This window comes from Siphateles boraxobius, unplaced genomic scaffold (assembly GCF_051911475.1).
Source record: "Siphateles boraxobius isolate OS27281-9 unplaced genomic scaffold, OSU_SipBor_1 65, whole genome shotgun sequence".
NCBI classification, from domain to species: Eukaryota; Metazoa; Chordata; class Actinopteri; order Cypriniformes; family Leuciscidae; genus Siphateles; species Siphateles boraxobius.
Window position 1 is genome coordinate 12,790,883 of NW_027509192.1, and position 27,668 is coordinate 12,818,550.

The following is a 27,668-nucleotide window of genomic DNA, read 5'->3' on the forward strand; positions in this document are numbered from 1 at the left end:
GCTTTGAGGGAGTTTAAATCAATCAATCAATCTATCTATCTATCTATCTATCTATCTATCTATCTATCTATCTATCTATCTATCTATCTATCTATCTATCTATCTATCTATCTATCTATCTATCTATCTATCTATCTATCTATCTAGTCTGTCTGTCTGTCCTAACCACTTTTTCTTTTGATGGAAAACAGCAGCCTTGTGTTCCACAGAGGAAAATAAATGTTTAAATTTAACATATATTGACAAAGGTAGAAAGATCCTCATTAAGTCAAGTTCTAAATAAACAACAAAAAAGTTTATATTACATTTTCCACGTGCCATACAAGGAAACAGTCAAATCAGCCCATGCGGCTATATGGGCCTGTTCTAGGACAGCATGGCCTTGATTAGGCAGTTCCACCTGTTCGTACGGTCAGGCTGTCCTCACAAACTGTTTGTAAATCCAATGGGATTACATCTCAAAAGCCAGAGAGGACAAGTGGAACAATCATCAGTAGCCGAACGATGCAGAGCCCCAGGGGAATACAATATTTCTTGATAGTATATAAGAATGGCTGAGTCATCTCACTCGCATGGTGAAATCGAGAATGTGATTCAACACTCCTGAAACGTTTTATTGATTGTTGAGAGAAGAACACAAATATTCAATGTGTGTGACATTGAGTTTCATTTAAGTTTTCTCACTGGCATCAAAAATGAATGGTAAAAGTCAAATTGTATGGTGAGGTGCACTTATACATCCTGTGGTTTGTTCTGGACAAACATTGCTCAAGAATGTTAGGTCTATCTTACACTTATTATTGAATCACAGACATGTTCATTTAAATGCATTCTAATATGCAATGCTCATTTAGGTGCAGAATATAATTTACAGAATATTATATAAAGAGCAAAAATAGTTCTGTAAAATATATAAAATGAATATAAAATAACAACATAAAATAGAATTAATTACAATTATGAATAAATCTTTTTATATAATTTATATTTTTAGGGGACATTTTCTTCCTTTTGAGACGTGAGGCAGCCATCTTGTGAAATTTGAACTGCCGTCTTGTCGTTATGCTGTGATTTTCTTCAGAAACACTGCATGCAATGCAAGAACAGCCGTTCTTGTGGTGGTGAAAGAATATGTAAAGTAATACAACCAGATGGCTCTCTGAATGCCATGTAGTCTTGCTCTCAATGAACACTTAGAACTTTCCAGAGAAGTACTGTGAATAGGACTGAAAGAGAGTACATTGCTTTCCCACAGGAGAACAGTGCATCGTTAGACCTGAAGTGTTGGGCTTCATCCCTTTATTTTCTCCTCTCCTACTTTCACATAAAATAAAAGATTAAGTAACTTTGAAACACTGATCTCCATTTTCACCCCCACAGTCTGCTTGTGCAATGCAAGAATATGAATATATTTTCCAGTCTGCGATTCAGTGTTTATGCGCTATTTATTTAGAAAAGTTTTGTCACTTGGCCCTTGGAGTGTTGTGACTCTGACTTGGGGGGGGGGGGGGGGGGGGGGGGGGGTTAGGGTTCAGTAGATCATTCATCTTGATCAGAATGCTTTGAGAGGATGAGGGGAAATCTTTACTGCTTTGCTTCATTCACACATGCTGTAGACCATTTTTCACTATGATAACCACCAATTAATTTACCATTTAATTTAGGCTATGGATAAAAAAATAATGCTTTAAAATAATCTCCTAACTGAGTGGAGTTCTTTTTTATACTTTGTAAAAGTTTGGTGGGGGCAAGTAAGGTAGCGAACTCCGGGACACTTCGCCATCCAATGAGTGCGCGTGGCTCGGATGACGTTGCCAAACGCAACCGGCCGACACGCCCCCAGCATGGATACAATCAGCACTAATCGGCGCACAGCATACTGTCACTTTATCGTCGTGAGGACTATAGCCACGATGGGAGTTTTGATAATCAATCAAGACAAGTTTTCAGAGCTCTCATCACCGGAAACTTCTCTCTAAAGGAAGAAAGCAGTCGATTTCGCTTGCTCACGGCTTGATCTCGCATGATTTACATGCAGGATGTCAGTGTTGCTGAAAAGCCGGTAAGATAGTGCAAAGTGAGTTTGCTTATGAGAGCTGCCTATTCAGCACCACACAAAGGGGATCTACTGAGTTCAGTGGTCTACTGTCATTGGGGTTGAATGTCATAAAGAATTTCTACTCTTAAAACGAAATGGATCACTTCGCAGCAGAGTGCCTTGTGTCAATGTCCAGCCAAGCAATTGTCCACGGTCCAAAAGGGAATAGAGATATCAAGCCCGAACCTGCGTCTTCACAGAGGAATGGAGAAGAAACCAAGGAACCTTTGAAAGACAACTCATCTCTTTTTGTGGTGGCGAGAATTCTGGCGGATTTTAATCAACAGACCCCCACCAATTTTGCCGAGCAGGCAAAAGTAAAAGAGGAGAGCACGCCAGCAATAGCAACCCCGACCAGAGATGATGGGAACTCTGCCACACCTACCACCATGACCGGCGACCCTGCTCTTAAACAAAGAAACAAACGGTTTAGGGGGCGAATTGAGCAAGAACCCCCACAGAAAAAGCACAAATGCCACTATTCAGGTTGTGAAAAAGTTTATGGCAAATCGTCCCATCTCAAAGCCCACCTAAGGACACATACAGGTCAGTTTCCATTCCTGCCAAGTGTATTGCCGTTTCGCGGATCCAATGTAAACATCGCGACACATTTGGGCACATTATGTTCTGCACAAGCTCAGTTTTACTTGACGGGACAACTGTTGTCGCAATGAATACGTTGGTATCTTTTATAAAACGTGCATTTACTTTACATTGTCGTTTGAAGGGAATAGTATATTATTCGATGTAGCCTAAATATTGTCACGCCCACCATGAGGAAGCTATATGGTAAACAGCAACAGTTCTTCTCCCCCAGAGCCTCGCCTATATGAGCCACCTCAACACACAAGCCCACCAGTTTGTAGTTTCAAAAAGCACTTTATTGGCATGATTATTCTGCGAACAATATTCCCAAAGTATACACACAATAAGAACGGTGACAGCAAATAAAATAAAAAATAATAGTAACAACAATAGCCTACTATTAAAGAATACTATAAAATAAACATTCAACAAGACATAGCAATACAAACCATTTAAAACATGCGCGCGTGCTCGTGCATACTTGTTGTTCTCTATATTCAATACATTGGCATAAAAAAATCTGCACGCAATTAAATCTAACACTGCAGCAAAGAAGCCAGGAACCCCATGATGTAATCACTCATAAAAGTCTTGTAGTCTATAGTTTCAGAGTCGGTGGTGGTTTGCGAAAAGTGCACTGGTAGTAGCTCGCGGTGCAGACACAGCAACGGTCCAAAAACAGCAGATTCGCGTATACTTCGGGTTTTTTCTTTGCGTTAGTCCGTTAGATATATTCAAGGGGGTTAAAAATGAAAACGGAATAAAAGATGGGGGTTGGTGAGACTTCTGCGGTTGCTTGTTTGACTGTTAAGCTCTTTGTTGTGATGTGCCACACCCCCGTCACACAGACTGCCAGCTGATCTGGCCAGCAACAGACTCAACCAGCCGAGCGCGGAGCCTCCCAGACAGAGTGCCCGCCCTACGCGCACACCTCAAGCCTTTATAATTGACCGTTAGGATTGAAAATACATTTAGGAGAGTACACGTTCTGTACCACGTTTTCAAGCGTCGTGGCGTGCAAAGCCGCAGCTATCATTTTATGTGTTGCTGTCTTCATGTCAGACAATAGGACTTCCTGACAGGAAACCCTGAGCTAAATTGTGATGTTATTGACGGCATTATGGCTTCAGATCAGAGATAAATCGTGTGTGTAAATTGTGTCAGGGGTTCCCGAAACACAACTTAGTTACTTGAAATGATGAATGTTCAGACACATTAACATGTTTCTGTCAATCGTCTGGTGTCAATGTGTCGTGGTTTAATTTTGATACACTCAGGCCTGGTTTCACAGACAGGGTTTAGATTAAGCCAGGATTAGAATTTAGTTCAATTAGGACATTTAAGTAGTTTTTTTAAACGTGCCTTAGAAAAAAAAAATACATGACTGATTTGCATATTGAGGCAAAACAATGGTCAAATATCTTAACTGAAAGCACCTAGCACTGACAACTCAAACATGCATTTAAGTCTGTGACTAGCTTAAGCCTTGTCTGTGAAACCATTCTTTACGATCTTAAGGTTGTCCTTTATAAAATATTTTTTGAAGTAAAGCTATTGTACAAACTGAACAAGTAAATCACAGCACATTGTTAGCATTCTAATTAGAGCACTACAGTTAAAAATATAAAAAGTAAAACAATGTATTACAAATGTGAGTAAACTAGTCATTCTCACTAATTCAGAACCTAACTAATCAACCATAGTGACTCTCATGTGGTTCTGGTGTTCTGAAAATCTGGTCACGATGACTTTAAACTGTCATCTTTGAAACTTCAACAAAGGCAGCACTTCTTGTCAGGTATAAAAAAAACAACCAGGATGTACTAGCAACAATAAATGTGTTGAAAATGTTGGTTGCACATCTTGTCTTGCATGCTTATCCAGATTTGCTGCCACCACAAAAATCATATATTGTCAGGCTGTCAAGACTACCCCCAAAACCTTACCTTAACATCAAATAATGTTTATAGTTTAAACGATTACATAGATACATTAAAATAATTATGTAGTGTGGATTGACCAGATTTTTAGAACAGGCCTTGTAATACTGTAACTTAGCTTTGAAGTACTTAAGGAGGGCGTGTCATCTACACGGATGCCGTTTCTTTTAGTTTTTACTTTACTTGATAATAGGTTTGGCCTTTTACAGTATATAATGACATGTTTATGTCGGAACACACCACGTACCACCCTGCATTCAGGCATATTGTTCTGTAAATCTCTAGCTCCAGTTGTGGTCCAGTGTATGGTGTTGGTTATGTGTCTAGTTTTGTGTTGACATATCAGAGTAAGTCATGTAGAGCAGATAAACAGCACAATTCATCATTTGTGGTGATTTTGTTAATGGTGTGCACTGTGCATTTAAGATCTCCCTCACTTCCTGTCTTTCAGTTAGGTTATTCTCTAAATTCCAGACTTTAGATTGGGTTTCACTATAGTCACCGGGTTGCGATCGGACCATGATTCGGTTAAACAATGAGTGTTCCATTTCATTTGTTTTGGTAATCAGAGAATGTGGGTCATTTGAGTTCAGGCTCAGCCAACCTGCTCTGTTATGGAAGCCTTTCTTAAATACTCAGCGGATTTTCCATCAGTCTCTACCAATGGAGCAAAGAGAGAATGGATCTTTCTCCCAGCAACACGCTGCTTTTTGAACTGAAGGGGGAACACAGAGTTATGAAAACAAACTTCAGTCCAAAAGTACTGAAGAAGACCTCATTTGACTTAAGCAAACGCCCTGAATTCCCTGCTGGTTCTGGTTTGAACCCTGCTTTGGATCATTTGTTTTAATCCAGAAGGAATTGGGCACAGGGTTGCATCCAGCTTTCGATTCAGAGCACAGTGTGGTCGATGGAGTCATATAGTACAGCGGTAGGATAAAAGCTTGGGCTTCCCTTCATGCGCAGAGATGCAGTCACAGTCAAACTGCTTTCATAAAAACGATTAGTAATTTTTGACAAGTGCAACAGGTCTTGATATGCTTCTTTGTTGCATGTTTCTGTCATGGCAACTTCATAATAAAGTGTAAATATTTAATTTGTTTGCAAGACCTTTGCAGTGTTCTTGTGCTCTACGGTTGAATGAGTAAATCTTGGAGAAAGGGGGGAGGGCCCAACCATCACAAGTGCAAGCTTGCTGGAAAAAGAAGGCGTTTTATGATAGAGCTGGAGCAGATGTACTCTCACGATTATACAACATTGAAATATTGCAAAGGGCTCAACTTAATGCTTTGAAATGCAATGTCGCAAATGCAGTTGTTTAAACTGTAATGTTCTTAAATGGAAGGAACTTTGACTTTGACAGTATTGCATTAATAGAGATAACTATGTCAGCGTCAGAGTATTTTTTTTTTAAATTTTGGCTATATCCCTTCCCAGGAATTTGTTACTAGCTCACATAACTTTGGACAGCTCTTGTTCGCACACTGAAAAGACCCTTTCCATCTCGGTAACTGTCTCAAACCACATACGTTTGCCAAGCCAACAATTTTAGGTTCAGGATCTATTTGTAGCTTTGTTTTCTTTTTAAAGAAAGACTATGTATTGTAAGTCCTTGCCCTCAGTAATTCTGTGGTTACAGAGTGTCCCTTACTTAGGTAAGTCTGGTAAAATAGCCTTCTTGTGACCTTTCGAGAGGATGGTTTCAGTTTAGTCTGAACTAGCACTGCTTCTGTTGTCTGGGTGCATTCTGAACTTTTATCTCCACTGTTATAGTCAAGTTAAGATTAGATCTTGGCCTAGGAGAGCATCAAGCGTAATATTTGACAGATGTTTTATGGCTGTGCACAGTCTCAAGGCAAGAAAGGAGGACACACAGGAAAAGTTGGAGAGGGTAGAAAGAAAGGAAAAGATTCCAACCAGCATGTGGCTGAATAAGGAAGGGCTCATTAATCATCCTAATAAACACAGATGGACAGATTCAGAGAGATGCTTGGTTTGCCTTGTTAACTGTAATGGTGCACAATGTGCTTGCAGATGATAATTTATAACATTATCATTACTTTATTAGACTGCAGTTGACTTGTGATGAGAAAAGGAACTTGTGGTAGACCTATGCAGATGAAATGGGTGTGGGGCCATCCGGGAGCAAAAAAAAAAAAAAAACGATTTTCACGAAACCTACAGGTTTCGGTTCAGGAAGAGGAAGTGACATTGCTTGAGAAGAAAGCCCAGGCGATGACTGTGACGTATTCTGGCGGTTCAGTATGCAAAAAAAGACATGGTGTCCTTTCAGTGCATGTGACTTTTCTCGTAAATGTAGTTCCTCTGAAAGTATTCTGCATGCGACAGTGACACCTGACTTTCAAAGTGAAACCGCTGGATTAGTACTTTAGCTCTTAAGTATTTGATTTCTACACATTTAAAGATTTAATGCAATGCAAAAAAACACACACATTATTTTCCTTTCAGCATTAAAGAAATATGTTTGGTTCAATAATGCTGATTACTTCAAAACTAGTAAGAAGCACATCTGTTCAAACTTGTTATTTGCGCTGTGCATCTGTTTAAATCATAATTTTGAACAAACTTTATGCAACTTTACATAAAAGATTAGTAAGCATTTTTTTGCAGGTTTCCATGTGATTTGTTTGTCTTGTGGCTGTACTATTAAAACAGTGAGCATTTTAATGTCCCTGAATATGCACAATTCACATCAACATTATGCCACAAATGCGGCCAATTGATCTTAACTTTTACAGAAATTGTACCCGAAATATTCCTTTGGCTTGCATTCAATTAAGTCACTTTCCCATATAATCCTGTTCAAAGGTATTCACTATAATTGTGTTTGTTAGCATTCTCTTCTGATGCTTTTTGAAAGTCAAGGTTAAATGAAAAAGTTCATTAGGTTCATAAATTGCTTTCAGTGGCAACCCCATGACAGACCCTCGTGATCAGAATGGTTACATGTGGCCCCTGTGTTCTTGGTTAATCTCCCTCACCCCATAATTTAATCTTCTCCCGGTACAACTCTATAATGTCATCTGGACCCAGATCCTACACTCATTATTCTGATTGGGATACTGAATCACTAGTCCTTGTACTCATGGGAATATCTCTAAGGAAGTGGAGGGGCATGTTACCACATCAAGCCACTAAGTACTTGAGAGAGTCTTGAATATTGATAGCACGCCTCAGATCACACTGTTGCATTATGTGCTGTGCGAGGGAGATTAAATGAGATCACCTCCAAGGCCTCAGAGGTTTTTTTGTAATCCTCCGTAGCATTGAGATGGTAAGTTTGAGCGAGCGGAGCGGTGGGACATAGAAGATGAGAGCAAACACGGTACACAAATTGCTCATTCTGCTGAGTGGGTTGGGGAAGAGAAGGGGAACACAGCAGGTTGAGGGTCTAAGGTTACTAGACAGCTTTGTCTGATCTCCTGTGAATATGAGGAGGCGGGGTTCCTCTTCAGACCGAACGAGAATAAGGACAGAATTGGCCACAAATTGATGAGCAAGATTGGGTAAAACAGCTTTGTTGGGAGAAGGATGCTAACAAGTACATTTTACATTATGAATTACGTGATTATAGGGTCATTAGGAAAGGTCATGCTGCTTCTGTGTGTGGCTAGTACGCATTAGCTTCAATGACCAGCAGCAGCCCTCTTTAACATTCATAAACAAAGCCCATAATCACATATTTCACAGTTGGTTAGCTTTTTTGTTTGGCCGGTGAACCATTATGTTCCTTACGTGATCCTTTATATAGTGTTCAAGAGTCCCAGGAGATACAGTAGTGTGCACAATGTATAGATGACATTGTTTTGCTACAGAATTCAGTGTATGGATAAAAACAGTGTACGTAGTCAAATGTTTTCACTCGAACAATAGATCGGACCATTGGTTAAAGTGCACATTAAAGCACACCCTCCTCCCACGTTTATAGCAAATACGTGCAAAATTAAACTGACTCGTCAGCCATTTTTCTTTCCTCTGAACTGGGTTATTTACAGACATGACATCCTGTGCATTCATTCTGCCTGTGGATCAGGTGGAAGGTTTTAGAGGATAGGCTGGACCTGGGCCCTTTTGCCCTGTGCTGGGCCCAGTGCCATGGCTGGGGTGGGTCTGGGCACAGTGTGAGGGTGATTGCTTCACAACAAGGAATCTGCTCTCTCTGACTAAAACTATTTTCCGTTCCACACCCCTGGCCTGATACCTTGTAACCAGAATATATGTTAGATGCCCAAGAGTGCATGGGCTTGGCTGACCCACTTGTCATTCAGGATACACGCAATGCTTGTTAATTGGGAATGATGTTGAGCAGGGGTCACATGAGTTTTATGTGTGTACTTGTGTTTATGTTTGAGAGAAGATTAGAACAAAGAGAAGTTAAAAGAGAAGTGTTATATTAGGTCAATTAGACTTTAAGAATATCAGAAAAAATATTTTTTAATGTTTTAGTTTAGGTTGTAAAACGTTTTGTGTTGCTACTCCCCAAAAATGTGATATTTGTTTAAAAAGTTACACTTTATTTTAATGTGTCCCTGTTACAGTGTAATTATACATTTAAGTACTGAGTAATAGGAACATTTACTAGGGATTAGGGTTTGGTTTAAGGTTAGTTGCATGTAATTATGCCTAATTTATAGTTACTATAGTAAATACATGTAACGTGTAACAAGGTTACATTAAAATAAAGTGTTACCAAATGTTTCACCACATGGCATTTTTAGAGCATAATATTAGCATTTTAAACTTTTCTTAAATGGTATAATACATATTAAACAAACATGAATGTCAAAAGTACATTTCTAAGAACTTGGCACATGTGCTTTACTAAATTTTGCTTTTATTTATCGTGGACACTCTTCATGGACACTCTTCATGACAATTACCTATGTTTCCATCCACATTTTGGATACGGCATAAAAAACTGCTGAATGGAAACACTTAATTGCACATCAATTAAAAAAATAAGAAACCATGGGCATAAACTACGAAGGAAACACATTTACAGAATAAATTCCTTGATGGGCATCAAAAAAATCACGTGACGTGATTGGATGGCGTAACTAGACTAACCAGCGGGCCGATTACTAAGTTCCTAAACAGCAGGCATCTTCCTCCAAAATGCGTTTTTTCCGTTTCGTCGGTGCGCTCTGAGATGCAAGTGATTTATTATATACGAAAATTATTACAATGGCTTCTAATTTTCTTAGTGATATTTAGTGTCAGTTGTTCTCTTCGACTCACTGAATGGAAACGCTGCTTTATTCGCGTATGTTTTATGCGATATTCCCATTTTGCACATAAGTTAAATTCGCAACTTTGGATGGAAACATAGCTACTGACCCAGTTGTCTGTACACACCGGTTCTGTCCACTTAGCATTTCTCATTTCTGTGAAAATAAAGTCAGATTTTTACAGTCAGCTGTGTGTGAATGGTAGAAACCATGCTTTGGTGCATCTCTTTCTCACTCAAATACGATTGGCTGAAGTGCTAAAGCCCCCTGGGTGTTTCATCATGCGCTTATCAGCCATTTTGCAGTCATCCATCTCTCCTGAAGCAGCCCTCACTGACGGGAATACAGCTCTCTTATTTTTCTTTCATATGAAGAAAAGCATACAGTCTATAGCTACTATAAAAACCAAAAACCAACTCAGAATTCACCATACATTAGACCAACTCAGCCATAGTTATCTCACCATAGAGTTGGTATTAGGCCTTCCTATAACCTTTCATACTCTGCTGTACTTATGGTTATTTAAGTTAGCTTTGGCAGCGTCATATAAAAGCCAGTCTGTTCCTACCCAACCATCCCCCATTGCCCTGTGTCCTCTCCACCCACCCGTGAGGGTGTAAGGTGAAAGAACTGCTGAAGCATTGTATAGTTTGAGCTATTTTTCTTTCAAACATTTACTATGTATGGGTGTCGATTTCTCTGTGCAGGAAGAAGGGGATCTGGAGCTAGTGTGGAGCTGTATGTTCAGCTTGCTAAAGCATGAGCAGCTGACTTAGAGTCTCACGCAAGCTCAACGTTGGGTGCTAACCCTGCAATTTGTGGGTGGGAATGTACTGTATGGAAAGGCAGAAGTGTGGGGGTGGGTACAGGGTGGAATCCGTTGTCAAAGCCCTCCATTGATGTAGGTCACTTGCTCAACTTCATCTGCTGGCAATCTGATTTGATGATTCTCTGCAGTTGCGGAAGCAATACATGCATTTGAGTTTTTGAAATGAAAATTGAGGGGAGCCACAAAAAGAAAAGGAGAGAGGTTGTGTTCTGCTCTGTGCCAGCACCTTGGTTGCCTCCTACGCTTTTATATTGACATTAGGTCTTTCCAGCGAGATGTTTGACCCCTTTACTGTTTAATAAATCTGTATGTGGAGGACCCGGGCCTGTGTGCTCTGCCAGGCGTAGCTGTAGGATGAAAAGGATCATTCAGTGGACAGTCATGGGGGAAGGGTTGGCTTAGTGGTTTTGCATAGAGAGGATCTCACTGTCAGTGGTTTCTACTCAAGGTAAATCATCAGGAACTAAATATGTTCAAGGTGTAGTTCACCCAAAAATTTACGTTTACTCTATTTACTTTTTGTTCAAAAAAGGAATAACTTTTCTTTTGCAGAAAACAAACAAATAAAATAGTCTAAAGCAGTGGTCGGGAATCTATGGCTTGCAAGCCACACCTGGCTCTTTTGACAAAAATCATGTGGCTAGTCAGGTCTCTCACCCTTTACCAACAAATGATCGATTAAAAATTAGACGCATCACTGGAGATCAGGTTTCTGCCAAAAAATCAGCCAAATACAATTCCTTTGTTGTACAGCCTACCGAAGTTAATAAAAAGTTTAAAATAATAATATATTTCAAGTTGTACCGGCCAAAGTGTGTGTTCAGTGCTGTTCGCAAGTGTTGCGACAGCAATCAGGGGCAAACCACTTACATTTCTATGGTAACCTAGAACTGCAGTCCTATTCAAGCAGCTACGTAACTTATTTGTGGTTTATGGTGAAAAAAAAAAGATTTTTAGAACAGCAGCGAAAATTTAAAAGTATAAAAAAGTGACTGGACTAAAACATATCCTTTCATTGAAAATGGTGCTCTGCTGTGCCAAGAGACATTTCGAAGTATTTCACTGGGTGTTGTGTTTATGTCCGTATGATAATCCGTGCAGCTTTCAGTGGTTGGGACTGTTTGAATATATTAAAAAAGACACATGGATGAATGCGAAAGTAAAGAGCGGGATGTGCTTGATATCGAAAAGAAATATTAGAAGCGCAATAGTCAAGTCAAGTCATCCTCATTTATATGGCGCTTTTAACAATGTAGATTGTTTCAAAGCAGCTTTACAGAGATAAACATATAATTTAAGGTAACAGAGATTGGTTTGGTTTTATAGTGGTTCTTGAAAAATGTTTTTTCCAGCTAAAGTTAGTTTTGATTGATTCACTTCCGTCTAAATGATCATTTGTTATTAAATTAGGGGCCGCTAAGACGATACCGTTCTCTCTAAACAGACTTTAAACCTGAACCTGTGATAGACGCTGATGGCGTTCACATGCGCATTAAGAATTGATTCTATAGTTATGTGCGTTTGAATATATGTGCGCAGGTTTGTAATTCCTTACCTTCCATGCCTAAACAAACTACTTGTCTTGTCTATAAATTTTGATGCAGAAATTTTATTTTATCTTATCACTTTGGGTAGGTACGCGAACTGAAAAATTCCACAACGCTTTATCTGTAGAGTGGTATAGGGATCCTCCATAGGGAGAGAATAAGCCGCGAAAGAGAACTGAATCCGCTACTGACAGGATGATTTCTGTGTGAGCACAAGCACAGTAGCCTTTGTCTTCGGTTGCGTGCCTTAATGGTTAAATACGCACAGAAATGTGTCAAAATGCCCACCTTGGTGGGTATTCATGTAAACACGTTTGATGTAAGCACTGCGTTGTTCTTCACTCACTCATATATACACACACACACACACATGCACGCGCGTTGGGTTTCCATGTTTTATGGGGACATTCCATAAACATTAGGGTGAAAACCGAATTTTCATTTTGGGTGTAAATATCCCTTTTAATTTTTGCATCATTCAAGGATGTTAACAGAACCTCAAACAGCTTTGATTGATGTTTGGACAATTTCATGGTTGACAAAAGAAATAATCCAGTTGGACAAGAAAATTTGTCCATAATAATTGGGATTTGAAAAGAGGACGCTTGTTCAAGATCAGCAATTTCTTTCATTAGCTGTAGATATAAAAATATAATTTTAGCTCAGTGTCCTGACATCTAGCAGGCTTTGTGTCTGTACATGAGTGTCAGAGCAATGGGTGACCCCACCCACCTGCTCTTGCCTGTTACCATTTGTAGGCTTATGGCTACGGCTGTCTTAATGTCCCTCGTTAAATGGAGTTAAAATAATTAAGCTGTATTGCAAAACAATCCTAGTGGCCCAGTTAGGCCAGGACCCGCAGAAAGGTCTATTCCAAGGCTGTAATCATGAGAGGGGCAATGCTCTGAGATGCGCTTCTCACAAGGTGGGAAAATAGAGAGGAGGGGACGTAAATCTGCAGCAGTTGAGGCTGCTTTCCCATATAATGTGTCTTAGACCGTGTACGTGCACATGTGCTGTAGAGACTGGGAGGAGTGAGTTATGTCTACTAGGCTTGATTGAAATGCCTGATGGTGAAGGCTCTCTTGCCAGACACAAGGCCAGCACTATTGTTTCTCAACAGCATTAAAACCCTGGGAGGAGAATGTGCAATTGAAAAGCAAGTGGTTTTCGGCATTTTTCATCAAAGACAAGAGAGGATGATAAATTAAACATAGTTGCCTTTGTCACAATGTCTCTGGACAAGTCTGTTCCAGTCCTAATCATTGCACCTGACCTAGCCGTAATGTCTTTGTTACACCCACATCCATTAGCATTAATCCTCAGTTTCTCAAAGTCACTGGCACGAACAGAATACTGAAAGCCTGATCTGACTCACTTAGTGTGGTTAGTCAACCCCGCGCCCCTCCCTCCATTAGCAAATACATATGTGTGTTGTACTTCTGTTTTTTGTTTCATTCCCACACTTGTCTCTGAATGCTGGAAAATGTTCACTCAGTCAGCAATCTGCTCACTAGGCCTTCACGAGATTAATATGAAGTTGTGTCTAATGCAGATATGACGATAATTTGCTAAATTACCCACAATTATAGTGTAAGTAAAAACTATGTTTGTGCCCAACTTTGTGGTTTTTGGTCTCCATGGTGTGTTGCGGTCTCTGTGAAGTGTAAACTCACTTCTTGGAAACCTTGGTGTGATGGATGGCGTGAACTATTCTCTCTCCCAATTTGGTTGCTGATGGCATTACATTCACTTCCAAACTTCCCTGCTCCTATGGGGTAGTGATGAGGTCATCTTGGCAAACATCTCAGCCTTAGTAAAAAGGGGAAGCTGGTTAGTTGGCAGAAATTCCCCAGTTTGCTGTGCTGAGACAAGCTGAGAACTTACTTGCAGACAGTTTAGGAAACTTTGGGATTGTGAAGAGGCCTGTCTAGGTTGTCAGTGTCCCGAAGCAGTCTTATCATTAACATTGAGGGCTTAAGCTGGCAGATTCCTGTATGACCCACCAGGAACAAATTACAACCTGCTGTGTAAGTGCTGCAACTACATTTGTGGTGCCATTTTGGAGCTTCTTATGGTTTTCCACAGATAATGAATCCAGAGGACGAACAGAGGCTAGGACTGTGCCCCTGATTCAGAACTTCTGATATAATTGGGATCACCATCTGCAACATTGGGATCTAATACATATGATATTGAAAGCAGCGTGTCTTGTTCTAGTTTACATCTGTATTTGTTGTATTGTTTTTGCTTTGCCTCTGGCTAAAGGTAACTGAAGGCACATGTGTACTGTCTGTAAAATTCTTGGCAATAAACCTCACAAAAACAAGGACAAATTCACAGTAACTTTCTAGATACTTATGGTTATAAATAGGTATTTTATACTAATCTAAGATCAGTTTCCACTCTCCTGGTCCTGACCGAGATTCCTGCAAAAGGTTTCTGCTATAAACTCATGTCTTCCGTTTTGTGTGGGCATTATGCATGGGTGTGGTTTGGTATCTGTGGGATTAAAGGCCATGGTGCAGGTTAAACACCACTGTCGATTAATGGGTAGATAAAGCAGTCAAGATATGTATATAAAGTTAGAAATGTCTCCAAAATGGTGTTAAAATCTAGTTATTGTAGTTTTTGGTTAGTAACGTTTATTTTTAACGCAACTAGGCGATGACGTCACACGAGGTAGACGCGGTGGAATGTAGCCTCAGCCGTTCTCAGCTAAGTTACTTGAACTAATTCTAGCAGACTGGCACTGACTACTATGGCGTCTAACTGGGATGAGGAAGAGGTGGCAAGACCCACAGTTAACATTTATGATGGCCCACAGCCATACAATTTCGAACCGTTTAGACGTGAGAGGGCGAATGAGGAAATACAGAGAGCCGATGGCCGTCAAAGACAAATAAATGCATGGTCAGAGGAGAATGAATGGAGAGTTGGTGTAGTGTCCTGGTGAGTTGCTACCATTTAGAAACGCAGCAATGACCGCTGGAGCTAGTAGTCCATGAACAGCACTGCATACAATAACACCTTTTTTTTTTTACTGTCAGTGAAGCATCGAGTGAAAGTCAACGTTTTCTTTTTATCCAGTGACGGTGATTATGTCGTTGGCTCAGAAAAGTAACGTTACCCTAAACTTAGTCAGAAGATCTATAAATATAATGCAAGCTTGACAGTCCCACCTGTGAGTGTTTATTTTTAAACTTTTACCTCTTTCTCCGGTGAAAATGTTGTTTCACCGTAGCCGACGCCGAGTAGGGTGGTCATGTCTTCAGTGTGATTATTGTTGATAGTGCCAACTCGTTTTCCTCGAGATTGATTGTCATTGAAACAGTCAGGCTTACCGGGAGAGGGAGTGAGTAGTAAGCGTCTGTGTCGCTGTGTTTGGCAGGTGTGTGTGTGTGGGCGGTGTCGTCCCATGGAAACTGTGGTGGAGAGCTTGTGTTGTAGGGAGGTGAGCGCATTTTGGTCGCTGGTCGAGGATCTCACCCCGCGGCCAGCAGATGTAACGTGCCTAACACAGCATCCTGGATTTGAGGCATGCTGCCTGAATCCGTTTGTGCTACAGATAGCATACTCACACTTCAGGCAGGATCATGGCTTCAAGCCAGCACGCACGAGTATGTTCATGGTTTATGTTTACTTTACCAATCTTTTTACAGGGAGTCCTTTGAACAACAGCTATAGGTGACAAGAGATGTGTTGCATGCACAAACATGCATAAGAGACAGGCTTCAAATTACGTTTCCAACCTACTTACAGAGTTTAAAACTTACAAATGTTTCCTACTTATCCCTAGGCAATACCGGTACACTGCGTACAGGCAGGCTATACACTGGGCTTATGGAGTTTTAGGGAGGAGTATAAGGAAGCCTCTACCCTCTTGTGTGTTTTCAACCATAAGGCAAAACTTCCAAAGTGGTGACCAGACCTATCAGGGCTTTCAATGGCCTCGTTTGAATGAGAATGAATAAAAATAATTCTGTAAATAAATATTAATAAATAAATATTCTGTTGTGATCGCCCAATTGCCCTTAAAATGTTATAAAGTACACAGAACACATGAATTTTAATAAGTAAAAACAGTTTATTGGCATTGCTTGTAAGGGTTACTACATTTATTTGTATAGCACTTTTCATACATGGAATGCAACGCTTTAATTTCATTAGTACTCTGGCAGGAGCATTATGTATCAATTGTAGCTTCGCTAAAGAACTCTTCGAAAGGCCAGTGTACATAGCATTGCAGTAATCAAGATGGGAGAAAATAAAAATATGTATGAGTTTCTTAGCATCATCCAAGGATAAAAAAGTATTTCTCAGATGCCTTCAAAAGTGTGGTCTTACCTGAGGGTCAACTGATGGTTCTCGTACTCGCTCACACTCACTTACACACACGCACGCACACACAGTCACACACACACACAGACACACACACACACACACACACACACACACACACACACACACACACACACACACACACACACACACACACACACACACACACACACACACACACACACACACACTCTTTCATGAATGCATATGCAGTGTTACATGCAAAAGCACATCAAGCTGACACACAGTGAGCCCAGACAACACCGCACACAGACGTTGACAAGGCACAGGTAAAATGATTGGTAAATTATTTTGAATTACATACAACAAATTTCATGCAAATAACAGACAGAGGAGCAGACATGCAGGACCCCGTGAATGGGGTACAGCGACAATTATTCCCACTTACAAAGACGAAAAAATTTAATGATTTAGTGCAAAGTAAAACCAAAGCAACAGCACACAAAGAAAAAACAAAACATGCAGAATACAGGAAACCACCACCAAATGAGATGACAGGGACAGAAGGAAATAAGATAACTAAATAAATACTTACTAAAATAAATTAAAATAAAATAAATACTTACAACTAAATCATTGGAATTGTCTGTGGAATTTTTTTTTTTAATAATGTGCATTTAGGTTCTCTTGTACTGCCGGCCTAGGAAGAGGCTGACGGCCTCCTCCTTAGGAACCTGTTCAAAGGATTTGGCGATGGGGGCGGGTGCATCGGAGGAAAAATTAGCGCTAACCTCTCGAAGAGCTGCAGGTGAATGGGTGTAGCTTTCCTGAAGGGCCTTCATCAATGATGTTGCATAACCTGCAGACATAATAATAATATTTAATAAAGATCATCTCAAAATATGATAGAGGGCTACGTATGAGGCTGCCTCTTTGATGGGACGCACCACATGGGCACCTTTTCTGAAGCGCGGATACCGCACGCAGTACTTCTCCGTCCAATCACTTCTCCTTGCTGTCTCCCGGTTGCCATTGTGATTATAATGCAGCGCCGCTAAGAGAAGCCTACAAACTAACACATTTACAGGCTATGTATTAATTTAATCAATGTGTATGGAAATGTTCTGATTGCATAGATACTGGCAATGTTTTAGACTATATGATAATATCTACCCCTTAAAATACCCAAGTTTTACCGTGAGACCATCGGGGGGGCTTCAAAGAACACTGTGTCCCAGCGTCAGAAGTGGAGGAGGGCAAGGGCTGATCCCCAGTATAGACACTCTCCACAGTGTCTATACTGTCCACATTCTCCTGCTGTGAGGCGTCTATCAACATCTTGCAAAAACAAATGTGAAAAAGGGTCAGCAAAATGCAAGGGTGTAGTGGTGAAATAAGAGGTGGGTAAACTATGAATACTTACAAGTGATTCGCAAGCACATTGGGTGCACAAGCACATTGCAGGAGCACATTAAATTAATCATTTATTTTCAACTTGGAAGTACTGAGAATTATTTACTTATCTTTGAAATTCCAAGACGATAAGTAAATATTCCCAGTCATTTCATCAGTCCATCAATAAAATGGGACGTGTGTGCTACAACTAACGTTAGTTTCCCAGTGGAAACAATAACCTATGGCACAGCCGTACCAAAATCAAAACAGTGCGAGTGGGTGAGAAAAATGCTAAGAGGGTAACTTAGGTGCTACACAAGAGAAAAAAGGTTGGGAACCACTGACTTAGATTGCAGTACTGTGGACCCAGATATGCGATACTAAATGTTTTACTTGCGTTTAGCCTTCACCTCAGCCCTGGCGACATGGTCACGGTCAAATATATGTGAAAGAGAACCGTAGCAGTCAAAAAATAAAACGCGAACACACTATTGCGAAAGCCGCTTGATCTGATCCAAACACTCATGATGATATGGACTTTTACCTCAGGGCAATTTTTTTATTATTCTAATTTTTATTCGTGAATCACGAAATATGCTCTTCTAATGTCAGAGTGATCGTGCTTGTAAATTAGTGGAGGCTGTGTCAAAGGGAGCACGGTATACAAAATACACACAGAGCTAGCTAACACGCAGCTTGTAAACATTAACGTTAGCATGATGCTTACCGTGGCAATTTCTCGCTTGCGGCAGGCGGTGTCTCTCGACCTCGGGACAGGGCAAGCAGCGAGGTTTGCGTTCACAGACGGCACGGCGGTAGGAAGTAATTTAGCACTTCTCTCACTCTTTAAACCAGGTGAGACCATCTTGGCGTCCCCTGAGTTGTAATCCTCCTCTTTGAAATGCGCGCTGCATATTCTCGAGTAGGCGGTGACAGAGCTAGCTGAAAAATCTGCCCGCCTAATCTTCACAAACTGCACCCAGCTTCGGAAGATCGCTTTGTCCTTGGGGAAGGAATGGACCCTATGTCCAGTTTTGCTGTAGTTCTTGCACCCGCCACAAACACAGTAATAAACCATTTTGACTAACGTTATTTATGATCTACTCTTTATCAATCTCTAAGCTATCTGTTATGCTATGCTATCTCTCACTATATATGCTATGCTTATCTATCTATCTATCTATCTATCTATCTATCTATCTATCTATCTATCGTTATCTATCTATTGTTATCTATCTATCTATCGTTATCTATCTATCTTTACTTATAAATCTGTCACTGTCACTCTTTCAGTAGCTAGCTACTCCTCGTATCACTCTCCCTCAATGGTAAGGCGGGCCGCGGGCTTTCGTCTGTCGTCCAACAGTCAGCGAGTACCTCATGTGACGTCATGGAATGCATTGTGGGAGAAATAAGAATCATCGCTAAGCTGTAGCTAAATGCTAACATATCACCTACTTTTCCGTATTATATTTAAATTTTTGAGTACCCTACAACATCAAATACAATGGATAACTGTTTAAATGTTTATTACCAACTAGAAAATTGCCAAAAAAAAAAAAACCTGCTCCATGGCCTTTAATGTGGAATCTTCGTCTAATTACCTTAGTATAAACATTTTCTAAGTTTTCCGAATGACAGCAGCTGACATGGGACTTGCAGAGTTTAATCTCTGGAATACCTAATTTCAGAGCATGTTCTAGGGCATCAAGTGTGTGCTGACCCTGAGCAAGCCTAGAGTGCACTTTGGTTGCATGGTTATAAAGGATTTGTAAGACCTCCCACTGGAGGTCCTCCTTGTCGGTCTTAATGTCTGCCTGCATTTCTCACACAGTGTCTGGCTGTCTCCATTCCTACATACGTCTCTGCCTGCGTAAGTGGCCTCACGGTTGAAGATACCTGAGGAATTTTATCTCACCCACACAGAGATGCTTGTCTCTCTTGTTGGAACAGGTGAGCGACACCAAGTCTCCTGGATCGACATTCAGACTGCACTTGTGTTGCTCAGATAGTGGCCTGATCAGATGTCTGTGCCATAGACTGTTCACCTCAAAAGGCCTATTTCTCCTGTTTCCTACAGATTCAAAGGAGTCTGAAGTTGTTCTTAATTCGGGCCTCTGTGCAATCGAGCATTTGCGATGTGTTTTTGTACATGAGAGAAGACATAAGTATGAGTTTATTTACTGACCCAGTGGCCCTGAAAGGGAACATTTATGTAAAGCTGCTGTCTGTGACATAATGGTATCGCCTCTGAAGGGAAACACTGTTGCTCAGTTACCTTCATTATGGGATGCCCGTACTAGCAGGTGTGATGTAACTGCTGCAAAGGGTAACTGGGTCAGTGTGTTCGTTAACATTGAGGTTAAATCTTAATCTCTCCTAATTACCGTCCCCAGTTGCGAAAAGACATGGGCACATGCAAAGCTGGTTGCACCACATCATCAGTATGGCATACAAACCATTATTATTAAGTGACACGTTGCAATGCTGCGATTAAAAAAAAATTGACCACAGGCAAGGGGTCAATAAAGTAAAGTTTACATATATTTTGGAATGGATATTTGCATGAACAGGATGACACAGTTTCACCATGGGTTGCGGACTCACTATTGTTTTCCCAGAGGGACAAAAAGCAGAAGCGTCCTCATTGTCCCTTTTGCATGGTTCTTGATGTACTTGATAGTGCCGCAGCAACTTCCATCTGTTATGAAACTGCCCCACGCTGGACAGTGCGATCTTTTTACATAAGCCTACTTCTGAGCCACATCAAGAGTGTCCTCATTGGTGATAATAAGGGATGCACCGATACCAGTACTCATGTCGGTCCGATACTGTGCTCATGTACTCGTAAAACTACCCTGATGCAATCGCACACGATACCACTTTAAGGGGCCATTCACATATTGCATCTAAAACCACACCATTTCCATAAAATGTTTCTCCTTCTTTCCACAAGCGCTTGTGCTCCCGTGGAGTCTGTCGTTGCAATGCAACCATGAACATAAGGGTTCCTGGAAAAACAAGCGCTCCACACCGCATTCGCGTCACTTCTATTATGAGCGCGCCTACATTTGAAATGACGAATTTGCACACGCAAAAAACGCAATAAGTGAACATTAGCCTAACCTCTTGTCATTTGAGCAGGTAGTTGGAGGAGGAGTAATGTCAGCCGTTTGGAGATATTTTAAGATAAGCGATGTTTATAAAAGTAGAGCAGACTGCAAACTATGCTCTGCTAAATTGTCAAGAGGAGGGGTGAGAAATGGCTGCTTTAACACAAGCAATTTGATTATATAAGTTATAGGCCTATTTACTTTGTCGCAGTCCGAAAGTGAAAAACATCTGATGAAAATAAAACCTTGTTAGAAGAACTGTAATGGTATTATTAAGTACTCATTTTGGTGCTTGGTATCGGCAAGTACCCAAATGTAAGTACTTGTACTTGGCCTGAAAGAAAGTGGTATCGGTGCATCCCTAGTGGTAATAATATTCCCAGAAATGTGTCCCAGTTGAAAAATATGGTCGCACCATGCAAGCAGAAAATTAAGATGATAAAATGTATGAAAAGCTGAACTGAAATATATATGTTCAAGTTGAAGTACCAAAATTATTCAACTAAAACTGAAATAAAAATGAATTAGAGCTATATAAATAATAAAACAAACTGATAAAATGACAAAAACTAATTTTAGAATATTAATAAATGCTGTAATAGGATATGAATAATATTAAAATATTGACTGCAAAGATTAGAATTTGAGATTTTTTTTAACCTGCCCTATTCAACTGCCTTGCTCGCGTGAGGATTAGACTTACTAACATCTGTGCATTGTATTTATGTCACCATTCACACCATTACATGGCCTAGTCCTGCTCATCTCTGTTTTAACCTGTATAATATTCATACTATTGCAACTCTGTGAAGCTCCTCCCTTTTTTCCCCTCACTCATAACACACACTTTACAACCTTGAGTTCCCACAGATGCTTTTGTGAATTAATTAGACCGTAAATTATAGGTTGGCTCCTGTCGTCACTAAAGGTAGAATCTTAAACCGCCGAACGCTCTGTCCCATTCCTACTACACTAATGTTAGATCTTGTGTATTTATGTTTATATGCCACAATCATGACTAGATCCAGGATGTTTAAAAAAGGTCAAACAACAGTGGCCCTCTCAAATTAGTTCTCGTGGTGTGGCACATTTGAAGGTTAGAGGATTTAAATTGTGGTTTTGTATACTTAAGGTATGTTTGGATGGGCTTGAATATGTGTGTGGCAAATGAGTATCAGATGATTTGTTTTGAAGCAATGAGAGTGCTGAGAAGTCAATTGCTTTACTTAGAGTGGTAGTGAGTGTTTGTGTGTCCATAACTGTGTATTTTTGTGCATTTTGTTGCATGGGTGTGTGGGAGGATATAATATATGGCAGATACAAGTGAACCTACACAGACATTGTTATGGACATAAAGTTTCACACAGATTTCTATTCTCGTGAGTGTGTGAACGTTTTATTTGTTGACAATATTGAAAGAGTCTATGTGTGAGGTGCATAATATATGCCATCATGCATTTTTGGATGTGTGTTTGTGCAAATGGTGGGAGCAAATATGTCTGAAAGTGAGTGACAGATCATAGATAGACAGTCTAGACTCACTTGGCCTGCGGTTTCTCTCACTTTCTCAGTGTTTTATAGTAGGGGGAAGGGACCCCTGTAAAGCTGACGTCCCACACATAAATTTGGTATCACGTATGTTTCTTTTGAAGTAGTTTTTCTTTGGGGCCTTAAGGGGAAACCACAAAACAAAGGCAGCAGCAACAAGAAGGCTGGGTCACTGTGTACTCTGTCTAATTTAACCAAGTAATGACTGAGATATTTTTCGTGTTCTTTGCTTTTCAAAAATTATGCAAGTTCAGACACAGAACCCATACGTTTTTCAATGGGGGTTTCAAGATCTTTGTGGTGGCACTGGTCAGGGAGAGAAACGGCTGTTGAAAAGCTGGTAAAATAAGTAAAGCAGTTCACACATTCATGGTGGAAGACAACAAATGAAATGGAACTAAAATGCATGCTGTATCTGACATGTGGGCCCTTTTGTGCACAAAGAAAGAGGGCGTTGGTACCACATCTACTCGCCTTACATGAAACTCTGAGGAAACCGCACCGAGATATATGGTCCCATCTGGCTTTGGGTAGATTTGTGTCAAAGCCCACTTTTATTGCCTGAAGGGGAAGGGCTTGGGTATAATTTCCCATGCTCTTGGCTCATTGTTAGTTTCATGTTTGAGTACAAGTTGGGGCAGGGTACCAGAGTAGAGACTGTTAACCTGCCTAATTAAACTCGCTGTCTGGCTTTGCAACGTGGCGGTAATGGGGGGAAGAAAAAATACTTTGGTAGGCCATTTCGAGCTGTATGCCACTTCCACATAAACCAGCGAGTATGTGTTTGTATGTCCATCAGTTATCTCAATAATGAGTCAGTAAATCCCATAAGCCTCTTTGGAGCAGTCAAAATGATACATGTCCCCCATGTATTCTCATGATTCTCCAATTAGCATGATGCAATGCTTACTGGACTGGAACATATGGTTCATTTTTAATGCAGTGCATTCCTGGTTTAATGTGTGGGCTTTTCACTCAGCTTAGCGATTGTAAAAGGAAAAAAAAATTTTTTTGCAGACCCTTGCTTCTATAGGAGAGGATTAGCACACTCTCACGAGCCGCTTCTAAATAGTTGTGCCACATCAGGTCTTTCACGTCTGATAAAGATTGTTCATTTTGGGATTTAAAGCCACCCGTGGAAGGTAAACCCCTGCATGGCCTGGACCTGAATGGTCTGGGTCATTCACCATTGTTTTTAGTGTGAACTGATCTCAATTCTGTGGTGGTTTAGCTGTTCTAGTTTGTGAACTTGGGTTGTATGGGACCTGAATGGCTTTTGTGCTCTGTTATAGGTTTGCCTTTTCTTCAGTGAATGCTACACGTAGACATACCAAGAGAAACCACAAAACTGCTTCAACATCAGTGTAAAAGAGCATATTATACCAATGAGGCTTTTCGGCAGTCGGCACGGAGGGGGCCATGCGAATAAAAAAGGCCGCAGTAGGACTTTCTTTAATGAAAGAGTTCATTGTCCACATAAGGACTGGAAAAAAAGAAATGGGTTCACATCAGTTGGCACTGCTGGCCCTATTTATCGCTGTTAGCGACGCATCGTGGTGTTTATGATGTGGCTTCCTTAACACCTTTTTTTTTAACTTGTTCAAAAATCGTATTCAAAGCGAAGTCTCAACAATTAAATTTTCTGAAGCACAGCTGCAGCTTCTTATTTGTAGATGTTTGTATATCTTTACTGATTCTTCTGTTTTGAAAGTATCACATATGTCTGATCATGAATGTATGTAATAACTCTAACAGCTGTGTGCTCTGCTTTCTTTTTGTGTTTGTCACAGGAGAGCGCCCCTTTCCTTGCACCTGGCCTGACTGCAGTAAGAAGTTTGCTCGCTCTGATGAGCTGGCACGGCACTACCGCACCCACACAGGCGAGAAGAAGTTCGGCTGCCCCCTCTGCGACAAGCGATTCATGCGGAGCGACCACCTGATGAAACACGCACGCCGTCACTCCGACTTCCAGCCAGCCATGCTGAAGAGGCAGCATGGTGGTGACAACGCTACCGTTTCAAGCAGCACGCGTCCCGGCTCCCTCAGCGATTACAGTCGATCCGATGCCTCAAGCCCCACCCTTAGCCCAGCCAACTCGCCTTAACCTGGCCGCACTTTCTGCCCACAGCGCCTGGGTCTCCAGGCTGATTTTTTTCTTCTCTATCCATTATTTTTCTTTCCCCCAAAAAATAACCGGCGTAATAAGCGCCCATGCTAAACCCTGTCGCTTGCTGTGGTGTACTGTACTGTACATAACTGCTTCTTGTAGTGCAATTTTCTTGTGCAACCCCTAAAAGAGAAAAAAACACAAAAAAGAAAATGCCTTTTCCACGTGGCAATATTTACATGATGTACCATATGTCTGTATTTTTATAGCTTCTGGCCACAGCCTCTTTCCATTATGTTTTTTTTTTTGTTGCTGATTTCATATACAGCCGCTCTGTTCAAGTGAACTAAAAAGTTGAAAGGTTTGACAGGTAAAGATGTTTCTTTTTTATTTAAAACGGGTGAGGGAGAGGGGCACACACACACCTCAGGATTCAGAACAGTTTTTTTCTCCTTTAATACTCACATTGACTGCACAATACAAGCATCACTTTACTCTGAAATTCAACAGAGGTTGAATTTTGCGCCCTGCTCAGGGATGGCCTCGTTAGCTTGAAAGAATGAGCATGATGAAGATAAACATACGTTAAGAAACAGCCTTACACTTGGACAAAAGGAACTTTTGCACTTTTTTTTTGTTGAGTTGGTTGGTTTTCACATCAGGGGAAGCAAATTCTGGGTTTTAACAGTCATTCATTTCTTTAATGTTTGTAAATCAGTCTTTTAAAGAGATCGGCAGAACCACTCGCCAGATACGAAGAGAGAGGGGGGGGGTGGGGGGGGGGGTGTTAATTCTGTCTTGAGACGGGAAATGACTTTATTTTCAACATCTCTATCTCCCGATAACCCTGTACTCACAAAGAGCTGTGCTGGCCTGGTTCCATGTTTCAAAGGAAATCCTCTCAATATAGCATGAATGTCGTGATCAATCCACTTTTACATCCTTGAGCCACCCAATGAAGAGAACAGACAGCACCACTTCTCTCAGTGGACTAAACTAAACTCCCCTTGAAATTTTGGAGGCTGAAGTTTCAAAGCAGCTGTTTCCTTAATAAAAACAGCACATTCATCAACTTCAGGGTTTTCACTACAGTACGACACATTCAAAGGGACTCGTCTGGATGTACTCCTACTTCAGATACAAATAAAGACAAAAAGCACATGAGCAGAATCCACCAAAGACCAAGGTGTGAACGAGAGAACAGAGGTTTTTTTATTCCACCCAGAGGAAGAAGGAAGGGAGGGAGGGAGGGAGAGAGGGATGTTGGCATTCTCTCAGGTAACAGCAGAAGTCCTGGCAGCAGAAGTCCATCTGCAGAGGCCTTCCACTTAGGAAACTGCATCATCCTACACAGGGCTATTCATAGCACACTAGCCAGGGAGACGAGAGCATTACGGTGGAGCTTTACGCACTCTGTCTCGCTCACTCTAGCTGATGAGAAGGAGTGGGCGTATGAGAGAGATGGATGGAGGGCCAAAGCAAAAGATTATAAGAAAGATATCAGTGTCATAACCAGGCGCCATGCAACAATTAGTGAAGTGACAATATTGCTGCCATATTTGAAGATTAATATACAGCTATGTGAATCTGGAATTTGGACCAATGACACTGCACTGTGGGCAGAGCTATCCAGCAAAACAAGCGAAATTCAAAACCATGTAATTGACATGTAGAATGCCAAAAATCGGCTTATTAATCAGCCTGGTTGAAATATATTGGTCTGTCTTACGTGGTTATTGGATGATGCTGGTAATCACAAAATGGAGAAATATTTACTGAAAAATTGGCCTCGGCTGCATTTTCCAAAAACATTGTAAGCCTAAATAGATCGTAGAGTCCACTGGTGCCAATAATTTCTAAAATTTACTTAGGCTTATCTATAAGATACTGTTATCATCCGATACCGATAATCTCAAAGTTACCAAATATTTGCTGATTAATTCGCCTGGCTAATATATATTTATATATATATATTCGTCTGTCAGACACTCTTATCGCCAGAATGGCCAATTATCAGAAGATTAACCGGCCTTGCCGATATATCAGTCAATCACTAGTTGGGGCACAGATAATACAACTCAATGTGAATTAGATTGTAAGAGTGTGTATGATCAGGGCTGACTGACTTTATGGTGAGGAGAGCAACAGGCCTCCATGAGAACAAAGAGAGCTATCTGCAGGAGACAGGAAAGAGGGGGTTGACCCATAGCGAGACAGATAAAGACTGAAGCTTTATCAGGAGCTGAGCACTCCAGCAGAAGAAACACCCAGTCAGCTCCCTCTGTCTCTCACACAGAAACCTCCCTCCCCTCTGCACTCCTCCCCTCTCACCCGCCAACAGCATCCCACAATGCATTGCAGGAGCTTAAAGAGAGAAAATGGCCTCGTCTGATTGGATAGCGCCCAAGCAGTCGGCGTGGGGGGGGGTTGTAATAGAGGAAGTTGAGGACCAAATCATAACGTCTCACAGACAATGGGCATGATATGCTATCAGAGTTGAGCATGTTGGGAATTTTCAAATGAGATGTTATCAGTGTTTTTTTCCTCCAGTACGGCACTGTCAATTTCTCAGACAAGCTCAGTCACAATTTCCTTAAATGACTGTCTTTTAACAAACACAGGGAAACAATCGCACATCCTTTTTTTTTGTTTTACTGTTACGGAGCACTGATACATCAGTGTGACCACTCATTACCTCAATGAACAGCTGCTTTCAAACTTAACTCATTAAAAACGGGGCTTTAGGCATTACTACTCGATTTGTACATATTCATACATATCAAGTGAACAATGAATTTGCCGTCCTTTGTCGCTTCAGCCTCCGAGGATGAAGGGACACCATGATAAACTGTCGACCGGGCCTTACTCGCTCAGGCGAAAGGCATACAAGACCCTCCAGGAACTGAGGCACCGCTATCAAAACTATTGTGGTGCCGCCTCATTCACGGTCTCACT

The 27,668-nt window shown here is 40.9% G+C and overlaps 1 protein-coding gene across 1 annotated transcript; it reads left to right on the top strand.

The window, feature by feature from the left end:
* Positions 1-1,878: 1,878 nt before the first annotated feature.
* klf13 (Kruppel like factor 13) lies at positions 1,879-26,575 on the top strand. The gene is made up of 2 exons (XM_077211088.1): positions 1,879-2,644; positions 24,397-26,575. Exons 1-2 carry the CDS (start codon positions 2,194-2,196, stop codon positions 24,708-24,710), a joined length of 765 nt encoding a protein of 254 aa, XP_077067203.1. The 5' UTR covers positions 1,879-2,193; the 3' UTR covers positions 24,711-26,575.
* The last annotated feature ends 1,093 nt before the right edge of the window (positions 26,576-27,668 follow it).